Here is a 27,914-nt window from a genome sequence, read left to right as displayed (position 1 = left end):
GAGGAATTCATTGTACTCAAGGAATTCAATCACTGTACTCGAGAGGTTAATTCATTGTACTCAAAAGATTAGGTTATTATATTCTAGGGATTAATCATTATATTCATGGTTTCCCTTTTACTCGTACTCAAGGGGTTAAAACATGGTACTCAGGGGGGTTGCCATCGTACTTAAGGGGTTAGTTCCTTATTCTTAAAGGGGTAAGTAGTAAGCCATTAACTACCGGTGTCCCAGTTTTTAACAGCTTGAGAATCAGGTTCCTTCCTCACAACCTTCTAGTTAATCAATAAAGCGTACGATATATTCAGCACAGTACGTTCCAGCGCATGTGTCGTACATTAAATTACGCCCATGTTGTTGTTAAATTAAAATTACAAATAGAAAGCTCTCCTCTGAATGAACATGATTATAAATACGAATATATCACACAAAGAATAAAAAGTCTGCAATAATATCCTAGCTTCCCCCTTATAAAAATGTAACATCATATAACTGTAGCACTCATTCACACAGGTTCTCGGCGTAAAATTCGGACTTAAAATGTTACTTGATATATAGTTTAAATTCCTCGTCCTGTATACTCATTTAAATCAAGATAGAATAACGTGAAAGAGGGTTAATTGTCGTACAGTGTGAGGTGAGTAATGTACGAGGCGTCAGCTGTTACGGAACAACGTAAACAAAACTGAGGGGAGAGTCCGTTCAGTCTCACTCCGTCAGCAGATATCGCCGTCACTGGTACTCCTGGCTGCTGCTCTGTGGATAAAATGGCTTTAAATAGATTACAAGATGCCTCAAGGCCAATAGGTATGTGGTACATGCGTTATAAGCTTAATAGGTATGTGGTACATGCGTTATAAGCTTAGCTGCTGTGGTGACATGAGACTATTTAGTGATAGTGAATGATGAGGAATACTCACCTTTGTTATGTCATCAAGATAAAGTTTATAGAAGACTTATGACACCAATAGAACGTATGCTGGGTGTATGTTTAAAAAATCCTATTGGAAGGTAATTAGAAATAAACAAATATTGGCAGGGAAAGAAGAGAACCAAAGATTAAATAGTTACGGTAAAACCTAACAATCTAACATCCTTTGTACTCAAACCGACCATTTTATTAAATCATTATTCCTTTGTCATGGTTTAGCCATTGAAAAATATAGTACATGAATGAGAAGCACTTAGTATGCCAGATTGACAAAGGCTATTCAATGGATCCATATTTTTGTGGCATCATCAAACTACTGTACAGTACTGGTTTGCCATAGTAGGGGAGATCACAGCATTGTGTACAAGTAGAGGTGAAGATAATTTAATAATTAAACTCTTGTGTGCATTTGATGGGCTTGATAAGAAAGGTGGGTGGAACGTAGTTGTTTCTTTCCTTTTTCTATCATCCATAATCACTATTGAAGAGGAAGCACCAAGAGCATTATTGGACAATATAAAACTAATTAGGTTGACTAACATCAGTTGTGCTGATGTTAAGTCAGACCTATGTCAGAAGTATCAAACACTGACGCAGGTTAACACTACAGTAGTTGTTTGCACATCAAAATGGTCTTTAACAAATTGTTGCCTGTATTGAGGTGTCTTTTTTATTGTTTTGAATAACCTCCATTATTTATTGTTACAGTATGGAGAAAATTTTATATTGTACAGATATTAATATTTTTTTACTGAAATCATTAGATGATAAGTTTTTCACTTGGTATCTAAACTAATTTTTGACCAAGAGACAATTTGATAGTAGCCGGTACTGTATTTGGTCATGTCTCCAGTGTCCTTACAGTTGTCCCAGCAGCGAGGGCTGCTTTTCATCAGTCAATGGAGTTTTCTATTGGGTAAAATTTCTGTTGCTGTCTAGTGAATTCACATTATATTTCAGTGTTGATGATTTTGACAGATTTTATGTATACAGTATTTGTTGTCCAATAAATAGCAACATTAAAATCAGTTATACTGTACAGAAATTACAGTACATATTTGTTTTAGAATACCCTGTACTGTAATTGCAGTACTGTAGTGTATAACAAACTTGAGGAACAGTATTTGAAAGAAATTGTCAAGTTAATACAGTACTGTATACAGTATTACATAATGTAGAAGCTTGTGTGTAACCAGTTACTAAGTGCTGTATTAGGATTCATTGTATTGTGAAATGACCAGCATCAAGTTGTCTACAGCTTAAGGGATAAACATGAACTACTGTATCAACAGACACCTAGTGGGGTGCTACATTGTATAGGGCTTATTATAAACTGACCAATCTTTTTTAAACCAGAAAATATGCCGCCCACATTATAGCCACCATGTTGCCAGTAAGGTTTGGTCAGAATTTTATGCTAGACTTGTGGCCAGTTCTGGGTAAACTAAAATATTAACAGTTAATATGTTTGGTGAAGATGCAGTATTAAAATGTGTTTAAAAAAAAAAAAGGTACATTGTCTAAGCATTTTTTTTCTTAGGATTTCTGTTTCCTCTTCAGAATCTCACTAAGAGAACACATGATTTTACATTATCCATAAAACTTTGTTATAATATTCTTGCTGATGTTTAGACTAGAAAATGCATATTGTGTGTTGATCAAGTCAAGGTGAAACCAGCCCTTTTACAACTTCAGTCTCATTGATAAATCTTGTAGTTTTCAGTGAATGAACCCAAGATTCATCAACTCTTATAGCCCAGTCTTGAGACAGTAAACAACTCTTATAGCCCAGTCTTGAGACAGTAAACAACTCTTATAGCCCAGTCTTGAGACAGTAAACAACTCTTATAGCCCAGTCTTGAGACAGTAAACAACTCTTATAGCCCAGTCTTGAGACAGTAAACAACTCTTATAGCCCAGTCTTGAGACAGTAAACAACTCTTATAGCCCAGTCTTGAGACAGTAAACAACTCTTATAGCCCAGTCTTAGTCTCTACTCCAGTAAATGTTTATTGGTTGGTTCACTATTACAACCAGATAATTAAAGCCATGATGACTGTCACTCAAGAGATCATGTTAATTAACCTGTTATGGGTCTTATCTGTACCAGTTTTACAGATAAGACTTAAGTAGTAGCTGCCTGAAGATACACTCCATGATATTGTATAATGACTGGATTGGGTACAGCTTCATTTCAGCTGTTGACAACAAATATCATTATTTTTTTTGCATTTTGTGCTAGCTTAGTTAATAAAAAATAGGATTAACTTGTAATGTGATCTCTCTGATGTTACACTCACCGGATGCTTTGTACATTACATTTTTCATTAACTAATTGACATACAGCTGGTAATTATTAAAATTTGAAAAGATAGTAATTGCAATACTTAATTATTAATACAAAATTACATATGATAGATGCAGATGACAGCTCATGCACTGTAGGTGAGTGGTTATTATAACAAACTGTTTAAGGTGCATGTTAGTTTCTTCTTGTTTTATTTACGTACCAGAATTTATTTTATTTATGACACATTGTAAAGCTAAATAATATCCATTTTGCACCAGCATGTAATTGGAAGCTCCTATAACTGTACTTCTTATTTTTGGTTGTTGACTTTTCTTAATACTTGTAATACTGTAGTCAAATATCTTTAGGTTGTTACAGCAGTAACTGAATTTGGTCCATCACTGAGGTGATCTTGACACCCTGGCCAATTCATGCTCAACCATGTGTTACTTGATGATATATGATCAATATACCCCATGTCTGTACAGTTATCCTTCTGGGGAAATTGGCGATAAGATTAGCCATGCTGTCATACCTGTACTTGATTACTAGTGACATCAAAGCAGTAGTAGTACATGGTATTTAGACAGATAGTGTAATAAGAATAGTACAGTATAGAAATTACAGTATGACTACTGTACAAGGCTCATAGCAATACGGATTTCCAGGTTCCTAAGCTTTATGAACCACATGAAGAATTCAATAAGGTGGCAGCCCAACCTAGCATAGTGCACATCACAGTTTGAGGTGGGACATGCCATACTACTGCTAATGTCATAAATTTTGTACTTAAAAGTGACCCACTTCACACCAAAGTGGTCACTGTCACAACATCCTGGGTCACACACAGTTGAACATCTTGTGTGTTGGTGGCTGGTCATTAATTTTCAAGCCGATCACAACACGACTGATTATTGAGGACCATTTCCATTCATTACAGCATCTTTGAGCTCTGCTTCAAACAGACCAAGCAGTATCAAGCTCAAATCAAATCCGGTTTTAAACCAATCATATCACAACTTTCTGCACCAATAAGACATATGAAATGAGTGACTACGGAACACAACTTGTCACCTAAAAATTCTCAAGATTTAACAGTGGTGATCAAAAACATCTTGTGCACCATAAATTGGTTCTAAATATAAATGGAATATAGGTCATGAACTGAACAGCCATTACACTATGTATTTTATAACTGTACTTTAATACCTTTTACCACACTTGGATTTTATGTAGTTTTGTATTTATTGATTATGACTTATGTAGGAAAAATTTACAGGACATGCCAGAATTATTATACAGGTTACCAAAGACAAGTAATCCAATCTACATGGATTATTAATATTTAGCTAAGTTCAGTTGTGTAAACATGGATCATCAAAAGCTTAAAAACATAACTGATATTCAGATTGTTCCTTTGGTCTTGGTTAGCAGTACGTATGAGGGGAAGGGCTTCATAGAGATTATTTCCTGTTCCCTACATTGCATCGAAATAAGCTTAGTGTGCATGTGTTTATAATGTACAGTAATTTGTTTGTACAGTATGTGTTAATTACCTCTTTTGTCTCTTTAATTGTTTTACTATTATTGTTATTTATAGATATTTCCATTTGCTCTACTTTTAATGTAGGTGGAAAAAGATTATGATAAAGGTGTTAAACAAAATAGAAATATGAAGGTAACTGTAATTAATACAGTACTGTACCACATAGCATGATGAAACATTTCCTCAAACTGTAGTTTATATTATAAATTTTTTTTTCATGGTAATATATTGTAACAAAAAGTGCAAAACATTCTACGACTAGAAAGATTCTGAATATAAAGAACCTGCGTTTTTTTTTTCAGCTAACCTCGTGGAAATGGACACATCACCTGGAGGGTTTGAGCTAGTCAATCCATACCGGACCAACAAAGTGGACAGTATGGACTTGGTAGAACTAGCCAAAGAAATCCAAAAGGTGAATACACTATAATCAGGTACACTTTTACGTTAATACTGTACATAGACTGAGGAAACACCGACGACCTTGGGGCAACTTAAATTTGTAACTTTTTTGGTTATTCATTCTGTTGTAAGATAATGTATAAGGATACATTATAGAGTCCCCAGTACAGATAACAATGACATCTATCTACTACAACTGGTTATTAGTGAATATAACATGAAATTTGAGTGAGAACTTAGTCCCCCACTTGAAATTAAATTACAGTACAGTAAAGTATGTGAAATTGTCGTAAGAGTTTACTTGCCATATATACTAATATGTTATCAAGTAGAAGTCTAGCTGTTACTGAGGAGGGTCAAAGTTCACATGACTTGTTTTGCTCTTGAGTAGTTTATAGTAAAGCATAGTGAAGAAAAAATAAATCAAGGCAATGTTACAATAAGATCTATGGCATTAGATAACCTTTAGTTCTGGTTTAAGGAGAACTAACTTAGATGCAGCAGTATGAAGATTGCTGCTTGGCATTTCACAAAAAAAAAATAATAAAATAACTGGTTTGTGTGAAGAGCAAAATTAAGCAGTTTGCTTAACTTTCAGTACAGTATTTATATATGTATTGGTCATGTGTTGTAAATTGGAAACAACTTGTTTTTTCATGATAATTGCAAACCCAGTGCAAGTGTACACAATTCAAGAGGCCCACTGAGGCTATTGACAAGTACAGAATTATGTGGTCACTAGTGTGTGAACCACTTTAAGTATGAACAATAATCTCTGGTACAGCCATAGAAATATGAATTTAATTTTTATTTCAGGCCGACACATTTGTACACGCTAATGTAAGCAACAAGCTGCAGGTGATCACAGAGCAAGTGCGATTTCTTCAGGAGCAGGCCAGAAGAGTCCTGCAAGAGGCCAAGGAAAATGCTGACCTTCACCATGTACCCTGTAACTTTGTTAAAAAGCCCGGTAACATCTACCATCTTTACCGACGGCCATCTGGACTAAAATACTTCTCTATTATCAGCCCTCAGGTATTTCTTAAGAATTGTCATACTGGGCACTCTGGGTGAGAACAAGACAGGTGACAAAGTGGCTTGAAAGATTTTTTTTTGTAAGATTACAGTATAAGTGGTTTCAAAAATGTTAACTTCTTATTTTTTACTTTTACTTTCTTCACTTGTCGACTTCTTGCCCAGAATGAGGGCCTCCTATGCAGACCCAGTACCACAGCCAAAGTCAAAATACTCCATAGTATTACCCTGCATTAACAGAGAATAAATATGTACCTACCAGCAACATACTGTGTACAGAAATTCCACCATCATTATTGCCCTTGCATAACACAGGTACAGTACTCCATTCATTCATTCTTACTAAAAAATAAATTCTATTATTTTCTGTTCCCTCCCGCCTCATATATCTTAACTATAAAATTATCATACTTGTACACTATTCTCCTGATAGTCCAACATATCACAACTGCCTTTTTTCAGTTGACACTTCTTCCTAAAGTTTGGTGATCTACATTTAATCTCTTGGTCCGAATTGTGTCAACAATATTTAGGTTTTATATTAAATATCTTGCATCCTCTGGCAACTCAGCCACACCACACTGCATATTCCCAGCCTAATACTGTACGGATGAAGCTCCCCCTACCTTTCCAAATAATTGGTAATGCTGACATGCCATTGGCTAAAATTACTGACAAGCCACTTTCCTATCATAGCCAAGTTTGGTTGTGCATCCTTCTGCTACATTGTGCACACATATTTGTTCATTGTCTTTCAGTACATACATACAGTATTACCAATTACTGTAATGCCATAAATGAGATCTCAGCTGAGTAGCCAATTACTGTACTATAACTCTTCCTAACCTGGTACAGGAGTATTTAGAAAGATGAGGGTAAAAGTGCCAGTATGAATCCTTGAGAATAATGCCTGAAACTCTCTCTGGATAATCTTACATCATTCATTAATTCACAGGAGTAAAATTGTTTTTCTCGATCCTTTTCAGGAGTGGGGCTCAACGTGTCCTCATGAATTTCAGGGATCATTCCGTCTGGAGCATGATCAGTCATGGACACCAGAGAATAAGATGGATGCCAGAACTAATGACCAGCTGATGATTAACAAGATCCTGACATGCTCTAATACATTATCTATAACCATGGGCAAATGATGGGTTTAATTTATATTTAGAAAAGTACATTAAAAAGTATATGAACATGTTTTTTATTCCATAATATTTCCACTCTGTGCATTGACTCATTATTATATTCCTTATTGATTTAAAATTCAAACATGGTGGTTAATGATAATGCTGCAAGACTAATTACATCATGAATAGTAGTCATCAAAACAGTATTGTTAGTTTGTCCACAGTTGGTTGACTTTGAAGCCCAGCACCACAAGGGTCGCCTGTTATCAGAGACATGAACCATAAAGCACCAAAATAAGGAGAAAACTTGTTTGCAAAACCTTCTTTCTTGCTGATTTACAGAGAATTTTATATATATATTTTTATTATTTGCTTCTCGAACCACCTACGACTTGCGTGTAATGTCTCCATTGACAATTCCTCTCCTTAATGTTCCTGGAGGTACGTGAAGATACTAGTCTTCTCCATGATGATGAACTGGCTTAGATGCATGTGATACTGTGACCTTCATTCCACAAACTTGAGAGATTTTCCATCTTCTCCAGGAATATGTTCAGTAGTCTTGGCAGCAGTTAATAAAATACAAGTAGTTGATTGTGTGGAATCCTTTATCTTTACCTTATTTTTATAACTACTGTGAATATATATATACAGTACTGTATATATATATATATATGACAGAGTGCTGTAACGTAACAGCGTTCTAAGAGATATGACTATATTAACACCAATACTGATGCAATACTGTACAGTACATCTCCACTTGAGTTATGTAGACAACACCCATGTGACAAAAAAAAGATACTTTCCCTGGAAAATCTAAATTTATTGGAGTCAACCATTATACAAACCAACAATATTAATTATACTCTGGATATTTCTTTAAAGGAATAAATCAGCATAAAAAATGTAGACATGAATAAAAGCTCACATAAGTGCCTTTGCTGATGCATATGTTATACATAGTCATGGTAATATAAAAACAATATTGGTGCATGGACGTTTTTTAAAGTACAGTATTACAAAAAGAAGCTAGCCCTACAATGGTGAATACGCTGGACCTACAAACAGATTCAACTCGGTGTGTGTGTGTGTGTGCTCTGTTGGGTAGTTCTCAGGAAACATAAATTTTATATTAAAAGGATAATGCAGTATTCTTGAAATATTACAACACAAGGCATTATTTCTTCATACTGTACAGTAAAAGTAATTCTGCTCTCAACAATAAAACGAGAACTAACCAAGGGTGACCAGTGTAACAATAATTCTATGAAGAAAAATCTGTTGAAACACCTTTATAAGTACAGTATTATACCTTTTAACATGAAACATAACCTAACCTAGAGAATTACCTGTGTGGGTGGGTGAGTGTTATTTTGAATGACGTACAGAGAGGATGTGTGTGAGAAAGATAACATAACTAAGGTACATATAATTTACATGAAACTTAATTCAGATTTGTCATTAAAAACAAACAATGTAATCAAGACTGGCTACTGTAGCTAACCCACAGACATCCTATAATTTTTTCAATTATAAGACTCGTGTTTCTTTTTAAAACAATGCGTAAAATCACAAATTCCAAGAAATTGTCAAATAAATTTTCAATTCTGTGTCCAAGGGAAATCTTACCTTAATGACATTACATTACAGCAACATAAATTAGTAATAAATAGAAAAGAGCAAAGCGATGCCCTTCTGGAAACGGGTGTCAGCTGGTCCAGAGCCAAGGCTGGCTTACTGGCCAGACGTGTATACATAAAAGTAACACCACACAATCCTACCAAAGACAGAAGCTTGGTCCCTGAATTATGCACAATGTGTTACTCTTCAAGGGGCAAAATAACCAGCTGTGTATCACATTTCATTAGTTTTCTCTCGTGTGAAGCAAACGTAAGATTACACTACTGTACACAGTTTACAATTAATTCATAATTGCATAGTAGACTCCACGGATCATCCTTTCAAAGCTGTTTCACCCCTTGTTCATTTACCATGATCATTCATTATTTTTTTTAGTGTTTCTCTAATGCTAGTTTAAGATTTTTTTTTTTTTTTTTTACTAAAACTTTGTTAGACTACAGAAAAAAAAATATTAATTTAAAGATTAACTTTGGTAAGATTCTGCTTGTAATGGACAACAAAACAATCTTTATGAGAAATTTTTAACTGCACCAGCACTAGACAACAACTACAATATGTACTGTATAGTACACTACCTTATGAATTTTTTCCAAGCCTCTGTCTTACTGCCAAAACTAATTCCTCTCTTTTGATGGTGACCTCTGCACGTGTTGCTGTTTCTCGTAACTTCACCACACCCTCTTGTACTTCTGACTCACCTATTAACACCACAAGGGGAATAGCATTGTCTTCAGCATACTGTAATAAAATAAGTGTGTCAATTTTTTTTATTAATACATCATGCAGAAGTAAAATTTTCCTATACAATACAGTATTGTATTTGAAATATTTGAGCTGACAACCCTGCTCATAATCTCCATATCTAAAACATTTTATTTGAATGATAATGTACCTTAAACAAGATTGTATTTCCTTAAATTTGCAGCAAGTTAAAGCAACTAACACCTGTGATGCATTTTTACATGGGATAAAAATGCACCTAATTAATGTAAAAACTTTGCCCGAGACAACTATGCTAAGCTTAGGATAGCAACACACCATAACATGAATTAACAAGAAAATTATCTTACCTGTAACTGATTGAGTATCTTGGGATTGTTTTTGTAGCTACTTTCTGCTTTAATTCCTGCTTCATGTAGAAGACCAATAAGTTTCAATCTGTCATGGACCATTCCTTTACATGCAGCTGCGACAAACACTTCTGTTTGAGTTGACCGAAGCTGTGGAGCAAAAAAAAAGAAAAAGTCCAAACTTAAAGTTTCAGGATAACAGCTGAGTTAAACAAGAAATGGTGTATCAGCATGAACTTACTGAGTTTTCCTCAACCAAATTTTAATAAGAATCTCAACTACTTTTAAGCATGCAATGAATTGAAATTTAAAAAATTTTGCTTTAATTAGCAACATCATACATACTTGTTGTAATATAAATTATATATATGTGCCTTTATTTATTCAGGTTACATTAACAGCACTCATCAAACTGATCCCAGGATACTATTAAGGGTAAACAAATTATACTTACAAATGAGTCTCAGTCAGTCATAATACAGTACACCAAGTCCCAATCACTGACCTTCTCATTTTCAGCTCGCTGCTTCTGTTCTTGAATGGCAAATAATCTCTCAATGCCAAAACTAAGACCAATACAAGGCACAGTCTTCTTTTTAGGGTCGAACATTCCAACCAACCCATCGTACCGCCCACCTCCAGCAACGCTTCCTACGGGTCCCTCTCCTTTAGAAGTTTGGCCGGCCATCAACACGGCCTCATAAATAACTCCAGTGTAATAGTCAAGGCCTCTTGCTAAGCCCATGTCAAATACCAAGTGAACATCACAACCTAAGCTCTTACAATATTGATAAAGAAGAGTAATATCTGCAAGGCCAGCCTGTGGGAAAAGATCTCTCTTGGTTATCAGACAAACATTTGTGAAATATTACTTATTTATTATTACAAAATATGTGTACAGTCTACAGTATAGTCATAGTAAATAAAGTAAGGAATGTTAAACTGGAAATCTTGAAAAGCACGACCTTTTCTGGTCTATCTATTTTTTTTTTAAATAGGAAAGCTTTGAAAGTTCATTTTTTCCCCCCCAAACATTAGTCCCAGCTATCAAATCAGTTCATGCCAATTCTACAAGGTTTATTTGCATTTTACCCCCACATAATGGAAAATAATAAAATAACAGGCACAGACAAGAACTGGTTCATCCCACTGGGAAATACTCACACAGGACAGACAAACCTTGATTAGGATGTTTTGACCTGTAAATCTCTTTATAGTGATCTTACCTGAGCATCAGTTGAATTTTTTAATCTTTCATCTTGCTTCAGTTTTTCCAAGAGATCCTCTCTGCCAGACAACTTCACATATTCCCCAATAAGGTCAGCAACATCACTATCCAAACCTTTCTCGTCAACCATTTCTTTTCTTACGTCTTCCCACGGAGTCTTGTCGAGCTTATCCACAGCTGAACAAATGGGACGGAACTTCTCACTTGGAACACCACATGCACCAAACACACCATTGAGGATTTTTCTATGATTTACCTAAAAATATAAGAGTAATGAAAATTAATAAAATACAGAAATAATTTCGGATTCAAGTTATTTTTTACAAATCCTTATACATTCCAAAAAAAAATATTTCCTATTAACCCTTAGGCCCCGGGTGACATTCCAGAACGTCCGATTAGCGCGTCCCGGGTGACGTTCCAGAACGTCCGCCTATTTTCCCACCATTTTTTTTTTCATTATTTTTGGAAATGTTGATTTTTTTCTCGATTTAACCCCGCGTGGGGGGTACTGTCAGCAGCACCCTAACCCGGGGCTTAAGGGTTGACATTCAATTTCTCAGAATTTCAAATTTAGATGACCAAAAATAATGTTTTTTTCTCTAAATAAATAAACCACAGGCAAAAGCTGCTTATAATGTTCAGTACAGTACAATAAGGCCAATTGTTTAAACCTCAGTTTCTTACAAATCTCAATCCTTTTCAATATTATTAAACACATGACTATCCTAACCCCTACTGGGTGTTACAAACTCCTCTGAACAATGCTATGCAGTTTCAGCCTCCTACTTCAAAGGTATATAAGAATTCTAACTTTATCAATCATTAGATTATAAAAAAATCATCCAATACCCATGTACAGTAGAGTAGTCAATAACTACCCACCTTAACAGTAAAGTCTCCCAGGTTTAGCCTTGATAGAACTTGATGAACTAACTGTATGCACTCTGCATCAGGAATCATGGCATCGTACTGCCCAGCAATATCAAAGTCACACTGGTAGAACTCACGATATCGGCCTGTAAGAGAAATATGTATAAATTCTCTCTCTTTTAAGATAAATAAAATCCTTCTTACTATTATAACACAAATTAGAGACAGACTCACTCTACCTTCTAACACAAACCTATGGAGGCAGGTTCTTCATCATTTCTTTTACAACAGAAAATTTGAGAATATTTTGGCAATAATTTATCAACTTTCAGTGTGAGTCTTATTAAGGAGTATGTATAGGGAAGACAAAGTATGAGTAAGTACGGTAAATGACTCGATGGACTATTTCTTGTGCATAAACAGTGATGAAGGTTAATGTACGTACGAGGTTACAACAGAAGGCAAATACAATACAGGTACTACAGTATACTAGTCAAGTTTAAAAAAAAAAAAAAATCTTTGCCTCAAATAATACAAAATATATTCTTGAAAAACATCAAAAAGTACCAGTAAAACAAAAAGGACTGTATTAGCCCCTTAGTTCTCATATTAATGTCAGGGCAGTACATTGGGTTTATATAATTATATCACCGTAACTTAATCAATGTAGCTATGAGTGTTAAGATGAGGACGGAGGCTATATTAAAGAGCTCTTCTAAATACGTCCAGTTGTTGTGAAGTGTTGAGTGACAAAGTTCAGGACTGCAATGATTACAGGCTTTTAGGGTCCAACCTAACCTAACCATTAAAACTAGGGCCCAATCATAATGGTATGCTTAGGTCAGGTCAGGTTGGGGCCCCTTACAACTGGAATCCATATAATTAGTCATCTCAATACAATAACCACGTCTGTACAACACACCTCTGGTCATAGCCGGGTTGTCTCTCCGGTACACACGAGCCACGTGATATCTCTTGATGTTGGTGATCTTATTCATGGCCACATATCGGGCAAAAGGAACAGTAAGATCATACCTCAGGGAGAGAATTTCACCACCTTGGTCTTCCAGGTCATATATAAGCTTAGAATCTTCTCCATATTTACCAGTAAGAACTTCCTAAGGGAGAAAAATAAATGTCACTAATAATACTGACAGCACATAATTTATAAGCTACAGTCAATTAGGTTACCCGGTACTAGAGTATATATAAAAAAATTTTATTCTGTACATTTAGATATTTTCTGTCACAAAAAGAGCTAAGATTCCACCTTTTAATTAGTTAAGATTAAATAAGAAGAATACATCATGAACCTTGAAACAGAATTAAAGCAACTTATAACAAATGTTTCGCAATATAAAATAGTGATGACTGCTTCACTTATTTGACAGCCAAGTTAACCTGTAATTTTTTCCCAGTTAATATCGGGTATTCCAGGGATTTCTTCAAGTCTTTAATACCAGAAAGTGGGCGACATGTTTGACCTGAGACCATCCAGTCAAAAGAAAGAAAAAGAAAAAAAGAAAAAAAAAAGAGAGAGAGAGAGAGAGAGAGAGAGAGAGAAATTGTTTCTTATTCTTAGTCATCAACTGTCAAACAATAACACAAACCTTAAGTTCAAATACTGGAGTCTCAATTTCTACTGCTCCGTGCATGTGGAAAACATCATATATTGTATCAAATACCTGAAAAAATAATACAAAATGAAATTGATGAATTCTCATTAATAATCTTTCTATGACTGGCTTATTTTCAGATATAAAATTGAAATAGAAAATTAACAAGAATCACAATATCTTACTTGTCTTCTGACAGCCATTTCAACAGGACCATAATCTCTGGTGCCCTTTGGGGTCTTCAGGGTAAATTTCCCAGATTTCCCTTTGCCGCTTTCACCACCTTTGTTATTCTGAAGGATAACAAACTGCACATGAAATTCAGGATTTTTTTTTTCAAACATGTCTAATACAGTACAACTAAAACACATGTGCTTACATTAATATACTGTGTGTAGTGGCCACCCTGCACCATATGGGAGGGGTTTTTGAAGTGTGAGCGAGAGAAAAAATAACATGAATTTTAACTCGTATATATCATGCACGAAATATGAAGGCATAAAAATCACATACAGTAATGGTGATACAGTGCAATGTGTGCTCTATGTAAACTAAATGTATCTAAAGCAAGAAATATAGCAGAAATGACTGAGCTCAAGGCAGTGATGAGCGAGAAGGCAAACAGCACTTCACTATCAGGCTTCCACAAGCTAGCTCTTAAACTTTGGAAAGGATTCAATATTTAAAAATTTCCTTACCAATATATCTAGATAAACACAGTATAGTACAGAGGTTCAAGAAATAAATATGTTAAGATTTTTCCATTCTTGCTGTCATTGCAGGCGGTCAGTGTTCACATAGTGTTGGGAACCATTTGCCGAGAAATAATCGTGTCCCTTTAACCATTGCTTATACTGCAAGGATTTCACTAAATGTTAAGATTGAAGCCTGTAGTGTATTATATATAGTGTTGTGTAGATAGCAAGTCTGGAGATAATGGAGTCCCTGGTTTGTCTGTTGCAACTCACCGAAGAAAGAATAACTGAGGGTAGAAATCAATAGTTAAATTTAAGAAATTATTTGAGGTAAGGTTAATCTTTTATCCTAAGATGTACGAAGATTCTTTTCAATGAACAATATGACCCACTCCAGATGCCACCTGAATCTGACAACTTTGCTGGTTGCCGGTTATAATGGAAACCCTGAAAATTGATTCAATAAACTAGTCACTATCACCATCACATTCCTTATCAATATTTCCTATGATTAAGTAAAGAACCGATCAGCATAAAATAGTTAAACAACATCGATAACTAACTTTTGGGCATTTCTTTGAGTTTTGTGCTTCACCACTCATCTTAATGTTCTTGTGAACTAAGTCTGACAGCTGGTCATCCATCTGTAAATGGAATAAGAAAGATCAATCATCACCACCAACACAACACATGCTCAGCTCTTTATGATTTGATGTTTTTGTTTGTACTTCACAGGCTTGAAATTTCACGGTGGTCATGGCTGCCAGTGACCTCGGACTGGCCATGATGCCCTTCACAGCAAGACATCATACAGTCCTCACCGTCATTACTGTGCCTCTCATCTGTCTCAGTATGATATAACCAAATAAAATGACCAGAAGCATTCAATCTCCTTCACTATTCAAGTTTTGGTGATACAGTATTTATTTTCATCCTTAATGTATATTAACAACAATGAAGCAATCCCTTCGTCAATTGCAGTAAAATTAAATTAAAATAACATACTGTAATACTGTACTGTATTCATTTAGAGGAAGTCAGGACCTAAAATACAGTATGGAGCTGTACCTTGATGATTCTACCATTATTATATCTTGGCAGCCTTTTCCCACCATGATGCATGGTGGCCAGAATCAAGAACAAACATACACTATTTTCTCTGTTTACAATCTTTTCAGTACCAAAATATCTGGAATTTATTATGGGCTTTACAGAAGGGACCATGGCATACCCAGCTGCTTGAAGGAAAGATTCACCAATAAAAATGAGGCAAAAATTTCTACTGCTCACAAGATGACTTCCAAACTTTGAGAAACAAATTTAATCTTGAAGAGCACTTACTCATTTCAGTTTACCTTTCACTTTCCAAAGCTGTCAAATGATTATTATCTATTGCACGCTAATAGCATAAAAATTATTAAGCTAAATCTAATACAGTACTAAACTTTCAAATGAATATGGTTGCTGCATTGTTACAGGAAAAACATCAGAAACATTATAAAGAGCAATATGATAAGCAGATGTACAGTATCTCAAAAAAAGTATCTGCCAGGATGGGTCCGATGACTTCCGAAATACTGTACTGTACTATATGCAACTCGCAATGTCCCGAGAGGGTTGGTTTATTATCCATGGCTTTGAGTCTGTGGCATATGGACCCTACTACATTTGGTTACTGAATACCATATTAATTATTCCAAAATAAATATACATTGAATTATTGTACTTGTGTTAAACTATGTACCAAAGTGAATGCAAGTCCCAATATCTATAATCCGGGGTCTCATAATGTTTCACAGTATGGGCAGATACTTTTTTGAGATACCTGTAGGTACTAGACAGCATATGCTAACTGTTTAAAATCATACAATAAGGTGTATCACTATAGATAAGCACAACTATACCATTACAGTTTCTATAACCATTATTTTCCATACAGCTAATGTCTGGAATCAACAAAATAAACTCCTTTCAGCCTCTATAGTTTTGTACACTTTTACTTCACCACAACTCTTAAGAGACTTTATTACAGTACAGTATTTGGATATTTACTTACAGTATATAAACTACTGTACTGTACTGAAGCATGAATATGTAATTAGTGATAAACAAGTAATAAATTTATGTCAGTCACTTCAAAGGACAAGGAGTTTTTATGTTGAAACAAGTCACATTTTTCTATTATGAATGATATGGCCTAGAAGTTACAAATGATATCATTATTAATTAATAGTTTTGTGCTACAATTATACTTGACCAATTTGCCTCAGCCTTCAAACCTTTAGTCTACAGTGTCTGTTACTTGTACATACACTCTACAGGAACCAAGTCAGCATCACTTACACTTAACCTTATATAATAGTATAAACTTTGTGTGAATATTTTGCAACAATTTACCAATTAACTAAGACATGTATAAAAATTTCGAGCAGTTTTAAAACTACTGTACTGTATTATAAGAATTTAATATTATCATGCACAAAAATGCCACACATTCTAATAATTTTAATCACGTAGCTACATTACCTCGTATACTTCTCAGTGACTCACTCACACACACTACAAATTAAACCAAATGATGCTACAGTCTAAAATCAAACACTGGTACAGTACTCTCCGTAACACCTCATACAGGAAGATGAGTTACAGTGTATAGTACAGAAAAAAATTGAGAAAAATTTACAAATTGAAAAACACTATAGAATGCAAAGAATGAGTTATTGATAGGGAAAGAAACTTATGTAAACAGGAGTGTTCGGGTGCATATAGTTTGGATTAATAATTGTACAAACAACTACACCTTAGTGTTCATGCTGAATCATCTTTCCATTAGCTGTACAGTACAGTACATATTCTTCTTAAGAAAGCAGCAAGGCGTCATTCAACACGGTGAAAGGAATTTTCAAGATAACCAAGTGTGGTACAGTATTTATGAGGTTAAATAAACTAGGTCACAGTACACAATAAGTACACATTAAAACTATTGACAGTAAAGCATAAAAGCAATCAAGCAACTGTACAAACTTTTAATAATCTAGTCATGCATGAAAGCATTTGTTTGCTTTTGTTAATAACATACTGTATAGACAAAGTAAATACGTTCAGTATTAGTTTTTACATACTACAGCATATACAATACAGCTACCAACCATGCACCATCTCCTTTATGCAGTAATCAGTCCCCAGTGCAGTACATACTGTATTACAGTGCATACATTTTTGAAGTATTAACATTGGAATATTTATCAAGCTGCAGTTCTTCAACCAGTAAAGCCCCAATCTCCAGAGTGATACTGATTTTATGAATGAAATCTGGTAAGTTTTCCAAATTTAAATAAAACACTAACAAATCACAACAAAAGCCCCAATCTCCAGAGTGATACTGATTTTATGAATGAAATCTGGTAAGTTTTCCAAATTTAAATAAAACACTAACAAATCACAACAACAGAGACTAATATCTGAACTCAAATCTCTCCCTGGCATGTACTTTATTCAGCCACTACAAGAAAAAGTAAAGTAAAAAATTTTACTGCCAAAATATAAAATAAAGACAACAATAAATCTATTAATAATGCAAGAGGTAGAGTCGTGCCCTACCTTACACGCCAGGCCTCTAGTGCCAGGGAGAGATGAGAGGAGCGTGGTAGACACTTGGATGTTGATGCCTCTACCAGTTATCAAATGGTTCAGTGATCTTACACTTCTACCCAATGAACCAATGAACGCCATTTTGAGTCTTCTCCTGGTCGGACTACTAGGCCTAATGTCACTATTCTACGGAGTTGTTTTCTGACCCCTGATTCTGACAGATACAAGCTGTGAAGAGATGGGAACACTGAGGGTGAGATTATTTTGATAAATGATCATAACATTTCATCTTCTGTGAAATACTGGACCTTAAAACTATAAGATGGTCAATCAAAATGCTGGTAAATTACAGGGCTGTAATTAATTACAGGGCTGTACTTCATGCTCAACAAAGGGGGAAAAATGGCACAGTCTCCACATTAACACAGTGTAAGGTGACACCATAACTCCCCTTTAAGCACCAGATGTTCTCTGCAGCTCAAGATGTAATCTGTTTTATTCTATAGAAAGTGACTGTACTTTAAAATCAGAACTGCAGCAAGATAACACTGTCCCTGGTCATAGTACTGTGTACAAGAGAAAAACTGTGTGGCATCACACCTTACAACCAAGAGTGTACGGGGGAAATGCGAGGCACTCGACGGATGAGAAAGTGGCCATGTGTGCTGCCCACCGTCGCACATTGGGTAATGTGCGAGGGGGACTGGGGGGAACACAGCCTGAGGTCAGGACAGCTACATCTGCCTGTGAAGGTTGAAAACCTCCCACATAGCTGTATTGTGACAGGTGAGCATCCAGCAGTATAAGAGGCAGCTCCTGTACAGTATAGGAGGGACACTAAATTATTTAATAAAAGGTAAAAAAATTTAATTTTCATTACCAACTACGTACAGTACAACATTTGTAATCATGTGAATATAATAGTGTTCTTAATAAAAAATTAACCCTAAAATGCTATTAATGTGTACAAACCCACACTGTACCTGATGGAAATTTCATCTCAAGTGCATGAAAAGGAAGCAGTTAGTTGTAAGACAGAAAAACAAATTTGACTTCGGTATAATTTTCCTGTATACAGTACCGTATAATGTATACATTTTTTAATGCTGTAAATTTTCACAATTCATACTGTAGTCTCTTGTGGCTGTCAGTAACATCTTAATACATGAGGGAAATTCTGTAAAAAACATGCCTTTCCTTTCTCATATAACCTCAAACACTTCAGCAGACACATGGCACTAACTTTACGTACCAGTAACAATCACAAAAATTTTGTGCAAGAAGCAAGCAATTGTTAAAATGTTAGCAGCATTATTCTTGTTACATGCTCATCACCCAGAAACTTTGACACACACACACAAGTAGAGTTTGTTAAGGTCTTCCTTAACTGTTCTCACATACAATATTAAAATGAGTTAAACACTGTACAATAAGATCTGATAAAACAGATCATATTAGGATATATACAGTACTGTTCTATACCTGTACTATGTTGTCAATACAATAAGGCTGAATATTAACTAATATAATAAAGGAGGAGAGAGAAGACAAACTTGCATTACTTAAGGCCAAGATGCAGTTCTTTTTCATTTAGGCAATACTCACAAACCAACAAAATCTACCTAACCTGAAAAAGAAAAATGTTATTCCTCCACCCAATATGCTTTAGTCTTAAGTTAAGAATAAGTTTTCTCCGATGGATTTTTGATTAGATGGTTGGATAACCAGGACAGCTGTCCTTAAATATTACCAATTTCCCCCCGCCCCCCCCGTGACTGTCTTTCAGTATTACCCGATGTCAACTCCGGTATATACAGTACCGGTAGAGTATGTTCCCAGATGACCAAAACTGTTGGTCAGACAACACAGATCACATCAATATCTCCCTAAATTATATTAAGCTTTGTTAGCATTCATTCTCATATGACACCTAAAGTGAGAAATTCTCAGGCTTAAAAGAGCCGTTTAAATAATGAAATAAACTAGTAATTACGGATATTTCAACCTGGCCCGGTAATGTACAATATTGAAAGGTATTAAGAACTTAAAACGCTATAAAATACAGCTAAACATAAATAATTGCATTGCTGTTAGCTTAAAACATTCAATAACAGAGATTTAACAATGAAACTTTCCACAAGTTCATGATGTGTGGACAATATAAGAGGGAGTTCACTCTTACCTTCTCTTCCATGCTTCTGTTGTCACTCGTCTTTTATCAATGATGAAACATCATGTATTTCTGAAGATAGAATTTCAACTCTTGATAATATTACCAAATTTCAATAAATATTTTTAGTTGGATAATTCTTTGAGATTTGTTTATATAAATGCTTTGAAGTTCTATACTGCTAGGTTTCATTCTCTTACGAACGCACAAGAACACATGGGGGCAGTGACGTTTGGTTCAAGACTGCCAAGCCGAAATATTGAGGTAATCTTGCTTCAAGTCAACAGTCTTTCCCCTTCAAGATTTGTTTTTCACCTCCGGTGTATCAGTTACTATTAATATTTTTATGCCAAATAAACGTTTATCTTTTAACTAGCTTACTCCCTCTCCGTGATCCTAATCTATTTTATCATTTCACCACTTAGGTTACTGAATTCTCCCAAAACCACATTCTCTGATGACGGAGGTGAGATCCCGACTTAATTCCTATAGGCGCACAAAGTAACAAACATGGAGACAGATTGCGGTATCCTGGCGTTGTCTTTGAATGACGGGAAGTTGCCAAACGAAAATAACATCAGTATCTCATTGTTTTATAAAATACTTTTACATCAAGCTTCCCATCAGTAACACAAATAAACGTTTACGAATTGTCACTTTAGTGTCAATTTTGATTCCATGCAGTCTTCTCAGTCTCCTATTCTTAGATTAATGTTTACACCCGTAAGCCCAGTGTTATCTATGATGAATGCACGGCTGTGTGGGCGTGCAAGAATGTGTTTTAAGATACACTGGGTGGGGAAGGACCCAGAGGAGGGAACTTGAATTAATATCTCCGGCCTACCCCCTCAGCCACGCCTGCAACTGGCAACTTGGTCATTGGTGCTGAGGCCGGATGTGGATAGGAGGGGCATAGCGAGAATGAACTTGACATGTTATCCTTCGTCCCTGTATCTCTGACACAACAACACTGGTAGTGGTTATCATACTAAAATCACATCACTACCACACGCAGTCATCCTGATTCCATCAGACTTTAGCGTTGTCACGGCATCAGGAAAACAAGAAAATTAGCATTACTAACAATGTTAAAATTTTTCTAAAGATAGAAATTTTTCTGAGCGGCCGCCGTCACTCACACTAGCGCGCCAGTTTCCGTTGTTTTCTCAGTGGTGCCAAACCTAACTTCAGAATAGTGCTAGAAAAGTGTTAGATATGATTTGCTACACTTTCTCAAGGTATATAGTTTTTGTATTAGCTAAAACGTTTAGTAAAACACATATATGGTTATATAATTTTCTTGATCACACATAGGCTTTATTTGCCAAGATATATTCCAAATCAAATGCATCCCCGTGACCCTGTCTCCGATATCAAAGTCACTGCATGTAGTTCGGTCTTGAGTATGTTGATTCGGTGATGCTGGAGAACCGCTGTAGGCTTTCATGGTGCAGGTCATAAGTAGCAAAGTACTTTTATTTTCTCTTCAATCTATACTTCACAGTCTTTATTGCTTTCAGTGTTGAAATTTTCATCCTGTTGTGAAACTTAGACTAATCAGGTTCATATGGCTGAAGGAACGCTCAACACTGGTATTTGAACGTGGTCGGGTAAAGGCCTAGAGAGCAACTTGTGATAGTCTTTAAAGGGATTTTCACCTGAGACGTTCCTATAAATAGATACTTCAGTTCAAAATAGTTATGTCATAGTCACTAACACATCACACTAAGTGGACTGAAACCACTAACAGTTAATGGTTTCAGTCCACTTGGTGTGATGCAGTCTCTCCCAGGAAATCAATGTGGGTAAGAGGATGGATCGTCACCCACAAATAGTTTTGCCATTTCAATAATTTTAGGTTTAATAAAAGCTTCAAACACTCCAACACTAAACAGGATTAGAGACATCAACTTTGTCTGGCAGACAGGGCCGGATTCAGGAGTGGGCAAAGTGGGCAGCTATCCAGGGGCCTCCACAATCTGGGGGCCTCCACATATTGCAATATTTTATTTATTTGTTTATTCATTTGGATTAATTTTATTTTCATTCTTTAAAATTCATGTTTATCTATTCCATCACGTAAAACTATGTTCAGCAAGAAGCGTGATAGAAATTAGGCTAGCTACTCCTTGAAATTCATGAATACCTGGTTTTCCTATGAACCGACTTGAAACCACATGAATGACTACAGTCATGTCTCACTTTTGTGTGTGTGCGTGTATTGGGAATTTGTACACTATCAATAAATATACAGTTAATTATAAAATTCTCAATGTTCGAATTCCCTCAATATAACTGCATATGGCTTCAAAATTCTCCAAAGAAGTGTTCAAATTTCAAAATTTTCCCGGGGGGCTCACAGCGCCCCCCGGAACTCCCAGATGTTTAGGCTCGCTTCACTCGCCACCCCACCCTCTTGGGTAGTTATGAGGGGGCCTCCACAGGTCTGAATCCGGCACTGTGGCAGATGTTGACGAAGCTGTCTTACATGTTCCAACAGTAAGAGTGTCCGGTGTGGCGGACAGACGCGGCTGTGAGAGTAGGAGGCTGACAGGTAGCTGATCATAATATCGACTTTGGAGTTCCACCCATTTTTTTGTCTAAAGTTTCTGACTGTACATTTCTTTTTCCCAGAAACTCTGTGGTCATTGTTATAAGATTTCCCTCACTTAATAAAACCTCATACTCCACACCGTATCGGCTACGCATCTATTTTCTATCTTCCACGCTCCTATGACGTTGTCGTAGTAGAAAAAAATAAAGGTTATATTTATAAACTCATTATCATAGTATAATGAAAAGAGTAGAATGGTTTCTTTATTTATGACCTTTCTCATAATTTATCACTCAATTAGGAGTACCGATAATGACACTTCCAACCCCTCCACGTGTTCTGGACAATAAATAAGATAGCGCTAAATTTGTGCAATGGAGCAATTCACTAAAATTTAGAGCTAATTGGACGCGGAACATCTCTAGATTTAGCGCCAAAAGCGCTAAATTGGCAACACTGCGTCGTCGTTAATTGAAAAAAATCTGAGGTATTCACGAATATCAACATGAATAAAAACATTACACCTAAGCAATTTATTAAAAAAGCGAATATAAATACTTTAAAATTATATTTTGCTATTTTACGTGGCTGGATATTTAATTTGTATAAATATCCTCATTATCAAATTTAGACCTTGACTTGACCGCAGAAATTGGCGCGAAAACTGCGAACCAATCAGGTTGAAGCCCTACATTAGGTGTGACCAAGACGCTCTAGAACAATGGTCAACTTGTGGGAAAAAACGACAGAAAACGTGAGAGTTGACGGAAAAAGTGCAATGCAACGCCACCTTAAAGTCTACCAAAGGAAGATCTTTCTGAATAAGGCTTCGTGGCATCAAAGTAAAATTGTGAAATGGATTTTCAAAACATAAGAGTTAGACTCAACATTTTCCTCGAGATAGGAATGGAAGTGAGTCCGGTATGCCGGACAGCCCATGAGGGGCAGTGCGGAAACAGATTATAGAAAGTGGTGTGGCCGGCACTAAACTCGTCTGTATGCACTTCCCTAGCTGTTAAGTTAAGTACCCATTCAGAGCTGGGTGCGAATCTGCGACCCCGAGGACAGGAGGCGAGAGCTGTATCCAAGGATAATATACTTGTGTTTTTAGTCCTTGGCTGTATCCACTCAGTTGAGAACATCAGAAAATAAGGAGTCTGCAATAGGCCGGTTGGCCTGTGCATGGCAGCTCCTGTCGAGAGTTACAACCACTCTCTATCGTCCATGGATCTGTCTAGCATCCTTTTAAAACTTTCCAGCGTCCCGTCATTTGACTCTTGTGCGCCTCGGCAGGCACTCGCATTTGAAAATTAATTCGAGTTTTTTATATTCCATCACCACTCAGTAGGAAACCACCAAGTTCCAGCGTTATCATTTGTATTAATTACAGTTAGGAATCGTTGATACATTCGGGGGAAGAAACTGTTAACTGCTGTGCAGATGGACCAATGTGAGACATTGAGGACCCCATATAACTGGTAAGTACGTTCTGGTTCTAATTTATCAGTTATGAGAGACTTTATATTTATATATATATCAGGCGAATATGTTAGCTACAGATGTACACGCAGTTACAGGGCAGCAGAATAATACAATGGAGGTCTGTTGGCTGGATCCTCACGGCCAATTTAAAATGTTCATAGGTCTATGAAATCAGATTTAAAAACAAAATGTTCAGATGGTACTCTCAAAATTAATAGCATAGAAGGAATCTTGTGACAGTTTTATCGTGTTCGGTATAGTCATGTTGCCAGGGTCGTGTAAAATAGTACTTATTGCATTTGCAGAAGGGCTCAACATGGCTCCATGTCGTTTTGCGCGGGAAAGGCTGGGGAGAGGGGTGAATGTTAGTGGTAGGCGAAAATATGAGTTATTTCATTCAAGATTCAAGACTTGCGTATACTGATAAGGCACGTCTGTAAAATTATAATAAGCAGTTATTAATCCTGGTCCAGATTTTAATTTATTTCTGCTTGATTCGGATGTGTGTAACCTTTGCAGGGTAATGAGCGGTCATCTCAGTCTCTCACACAGGCAGAGTATGCCCATGCGCCGAGAGCCCCAGCAGTGATCCTAACCTAACCGCCACCCGTAAACTTTGGTAAGTAGAGAAGTTAGCCCTAAACTTAAAATATATTTTCTCGAGCTAATTTTCTTTGATATTGAGCAGTAGAAATTTTTTTCAGGAATAATTTGTATTATATCACACACACATTTGTGATTGGTTTAAAACTATAGCGATATTAATTTAGTAGTTTAGTTTCCGTCATCCGGGAATCGCTTAAGTTCCATTAGGTTAGGTTAGATTGGTTAGGTTAGGTTAGTTTGGATATCTAAATGCAGGGATGACCGAAACTAGAACTTTACCATTAACTTTTCATAATTATTGTAATGTTTTTATTTTTTTAATGACAAACAGATTTAACAGTTTTTCTAAGTCAACGAGATTTTAATACATTTAATACTGTTTCGTATTTGCATGAAGGTCTGGTCACACGCACACCTAACATCGCTATGTTGAATAGACTAAAGGAGGATCACAGGAAGAATTTCCACTCCGGCTTATTTCACCTAATGATTAATACTCTAACCTTAATAGTCGGGCCACGGAGTGTTTTTCCTTAACCAGATAATTTGTCGTGGAAAAATTGGAATATCTCAAACCAAATCAAACTTAATGAAACCTGTTTAACCTACCCCAGGCCAATTCAACCAAACGACCCAATTCAATAAAACAGCCTTAATTAATTAAACTAATCCATCCAACGTAGCTTACCCTGGCTCAACCAAGCGCAAACTAATTCAACGCAACCTAACTATCCCACTCCACCTGACCAAGTGACACTACGATTATTTTTTATCACGTCTGATTAAGGCAGCATAAGGTTGTGGCCTTGCCGACTGTCTTGACGTGTGGTGGTGTAATGCCAGCTGTTTTTAAACGGTTGTCACGCTAACTTTTAATTATAATGGTAATGGTTATATTGTTATTAAGGCTAGCAGTAATAATGATAGCAGTAGTAATGATAGTAGTAGTAATGATAGTAGTAGTAATAATAATAGTAATGATTATATTTGAATATCTTGGGCTTGCAATAACATAGGCCTTGTAATTACGTTATTTTACACCCACAAGGTATTTTCACATCTACAGTAACTCGATGAGACCACAAGAGATAAATGATTAATAACTACTCTGTTCTTGGTCTACCTGGTGGTGTCTCCTGCAAGCGCGAGCTGTTAGAAATGAAAGTGATGCTTGAAGAAAGTTGTTTATACGAGTGTGTGTGTGTCTTCAAGTTTTTGTGTCGGCTGTGTATACAAGAGAGGCCCGGGGCGGATTGGTATGTAACTTGTGTCCTTTCATCTTCTTCTATATATACATATATTTATATTCTACGGACATCAGTACGTGCGTCTCAGACAAGATTTCCAACACTTGCACAAAACCATTCAGTAAAAGTGAATATATTTGTAGGATAATTTATCAACGTTTCCGGATTTTGTGATTATATTTTCAAACTTGAATTTTTGGGGATGTGTCACTCACCTGGTAAAGTATTTTATCATTTATGGATTGACTATTTTGGCCAATTTATCGTAAACACCACCACCACCACCACCACTGTTACCATGCTTATTCGGTTGCTTCAGGCTTCGTGGTCTAATAATAGCCACCCTTGTCACAGAATCAATTCTAGTGAGGTGTGTGTGATTGATTGATTAAAAGAGTGGAGACGAACCCACAGGCTGTCGTAATCTGCTCTCCCGCAGCCGCCGCGATGACCTCCACGTGGTCCGTCCTCACCGGGTGTTGCTTTGACGACCCTCTTACCTGTCTCACCTGTTACCATGACAACTGTTACCTGTCTCACCTGTTACCATGACAACTGTTACCTGTCTCACCTGTTACCATGACAACTGTTACCTGTCTTACGTGTTATCATGACAACTGTTATCTGTCTTCCGTTTTACCATGACACTTGTTACCTGTCTTACGTGTTACCATGACAACTGTTACCTGTCTCACCTGTTACCATGACAACTGTTACCTGTCTCACCTGTTACCATGACAACTGTTACCTGTCTTACGTGTTACCATGACAACTGTTACCTGTCTTACGTGTTATCATGACAACTGTTATCTGTCTTCCGTTTTACCATGACACTTGTTACCTGTCTTACGTGTTACCATGACAACTGTTACCTGTCTCACCTGTTACCATGACAACTGTTACCTGTCTCACGTGTTACCATGACAACTGTTACCTGTCTTACGTGTTACCATGACAACTGTTACCTGTCTTCACCATGACACTTGTTACCTGTCTTACGTGTTACCATGACAACTGTTACCTGTCTCACCTGTTACCACAACCATGACAACTTTACCTGTCTCACCTGTTACTGACAACTACCTGTGTTTACCATGACAATTGTTACCTGTCTCACCTGTTACCATGACAACTGTTACCTGTCTCACCTGTTACCATGACAACTGTTACCTGTCTCTGTTACCATGTGTTACCAACATGACAACTGTTACCTGTCTGTTACCTGTGTTACCACCATTTTACCTGTGCCAATTTACCTGTCTCACCTGTTACCATGACAACTTAACCTGTCACGTGTTACTGTTTACCTGTTACCTGTTATGACAACTGTTACCTGTCTCACCTGTGACAACTGTTACCTGTCTTACCCATGTTACACCTGTTACCTGTCTCGTGTTACCCATGACAACTGTTACCTGTCTCACCTGTTACCATGACAACTGTTACCACCTGTTATCATGACGTTACCTGTCTTCCGTTTTACCATGACACTTGTTACCTGTCTTACGTGTTACCATGACAACTGTTACCTGTCTTACGTGTTATCATGACAACTGTTATCTGTCTTCCGTTTTACCATGACACTTGTTACCTGTCTTACGTGTTACCATGACAACTGTTACCTGTCTCACCTGTTATCATGACAATTGTTACCTGTCTCACCTGTTACCATGACAACTGTTACCTGTCTCACCTGTTACCATGACAACTGTTACCTGTCTCACGTGTTACCATGACAATTGTTACCTGTCTCACCTGTTACCATGACAACTGTTACCTGTCTCACCTGTTACCATGACAACTG

The 27,914-nt window shown here is 36.4% G+C and overlaps 2 protein-coding genes across 7 annotated transcripts; one reads left to right on the top strand and one right to left on the bottom strand.

The window, feature by feature from the left end:
• The first annotated feature begins 660 nt into the window (after positions 1-660).
• On the top strand, positions 661-7,400 carry LOC121856279 (uncharacterized protein C1orf50 homolog). Of its 2 annotated transcripts, XM_042351707.1 has the most exons (5): positions 667-807; positions 3,350-3,376; positions 5,070-5,182; positions 5,986-6,204; positions 7,191-7,400. In XM_042351707.1, exons 1-5 carry the CDS (start codon positions 768-770, stop codon positions 7,353-7,355), a joined length of 564 nt encoding a protein of 187 aa, XP_042207641.1. In that variant the 5' UTR covers positions 667-767; the 3' UTR covers positions 7,356-7,400. The 2 variants fall into 2 exon arrangements, with proteins under 2 accessions (XP_042207642.1, XP_042207641.1); XM_042351708.1 differs by lacking the exon at positions 3,350-3,376 and having other exon boundaries at positions 661-807.
• Positions 7,401-8,139: 739 nt separating this feature from the next.
• Positions 8,140-20,390, bottom strand: LOC121856277 (histidine--tRNA ligase, cytoplasmic-like). Of its 5 annotated transcripts, none has more exons than XM_042351702.1 (11): positions 20,234-20,336; positions 18,652-18,867; positions 15,024-15,104; positions 13,951-14,058; positions 13,760-13,834; positions 13,072-13,267; positions 12,162-12,295; positions 11,275-11,532; positions 10,554-10,868; positions 10,049-10,198; positions 8,140-9,716 (listed from the first exon to the last, which is right to left on the bottom strand). In XM_042351702.1, exons 1-11 carry the CDS (start codon positions 20,243-20,245, stop codon positions 9,555-9,557), a joined length of 1,707 nt encoding a protein of 568 aa, XP_042207636.1. In that variant the 5' UTR covers positions 20,246-20,336; the 3' UTR covers positions 8,140-9,554. The 5 variants fall into 5 exon arrangements, with proteins under 5 accessions (XP_042207636.1, XP_042207638.1, XP_042207640.1 ...); XM_042351704.1 differs by lacking the exon at positions 18,652-18,867 and adding an exon at positions 18,061-18,279 and having other exon boundaries at positions 20,234-20,331; XM_042351706.1 differs by lacking the exon at positions 18,652-18,867 and having other exon boundaries at positions 20,234-20,390.
• Between the last annotated feature and the right edge of the window lie 7,524 nt (positions 20,391-27,914).

The sequence above is a fragment of the Homarus americanus genome, unplaced genomic scaffold (assembly GCF_018991925.1).
Source record: "Homarus americanus isolate GMGI-L3 unplaced genomic scaffold, GMGI_Hamer_2.0 scaffold48016, whole genome shotgun sequence".
Lineage (NCBI taxonomy): Eukaryota > Metazoa > Arthropoda > Malacostraca > Decapoda > Nephropidae > Homarus > Homarus americanus.
The sequence above is the reverse complement of the archived record's forward strand: the minus strand, read 5'-3'. Positions and strand labels throughout refer to the sequence as shown.

Coding starts and splice junctions, on each gene's coding strand:
- LOC121856279 (XM_042351707.1), top strand. CDS start 768: ATGGCTTTAAATAGATTACAAGATGCCTCAAGGCCAATAG. Junction 808..3,349: donor AGATGCCTCAAGGCCAATAG/GTATGTGGTACA, acceptor TACATATGATAG/ATGCAGATGACAGCTCATGC. Junction 5,183..5,985: donor TAGCCAAAGAAATCCAAAAG/GTGAATACACTA, acceptor TTTTTATTTCAG/GCCGACACATTTGTACACGC.
- LOC121856277 (XM_042351702.1), bottom strand. Junction 13,835..13,950: donor AAATGGCTGTCAGAAGACAA/GTAAGATATTGT, acceptor TTATTTTTTCAG/GTATTTGATACAATATATGA. Junction 10,199..10,553: donor AGCGAGCTGAAAATGAGAAG/GTCAGTGATTGG, acceptor TTTGCTCCACAG/CTTCGGTCAACTCAAACAGA.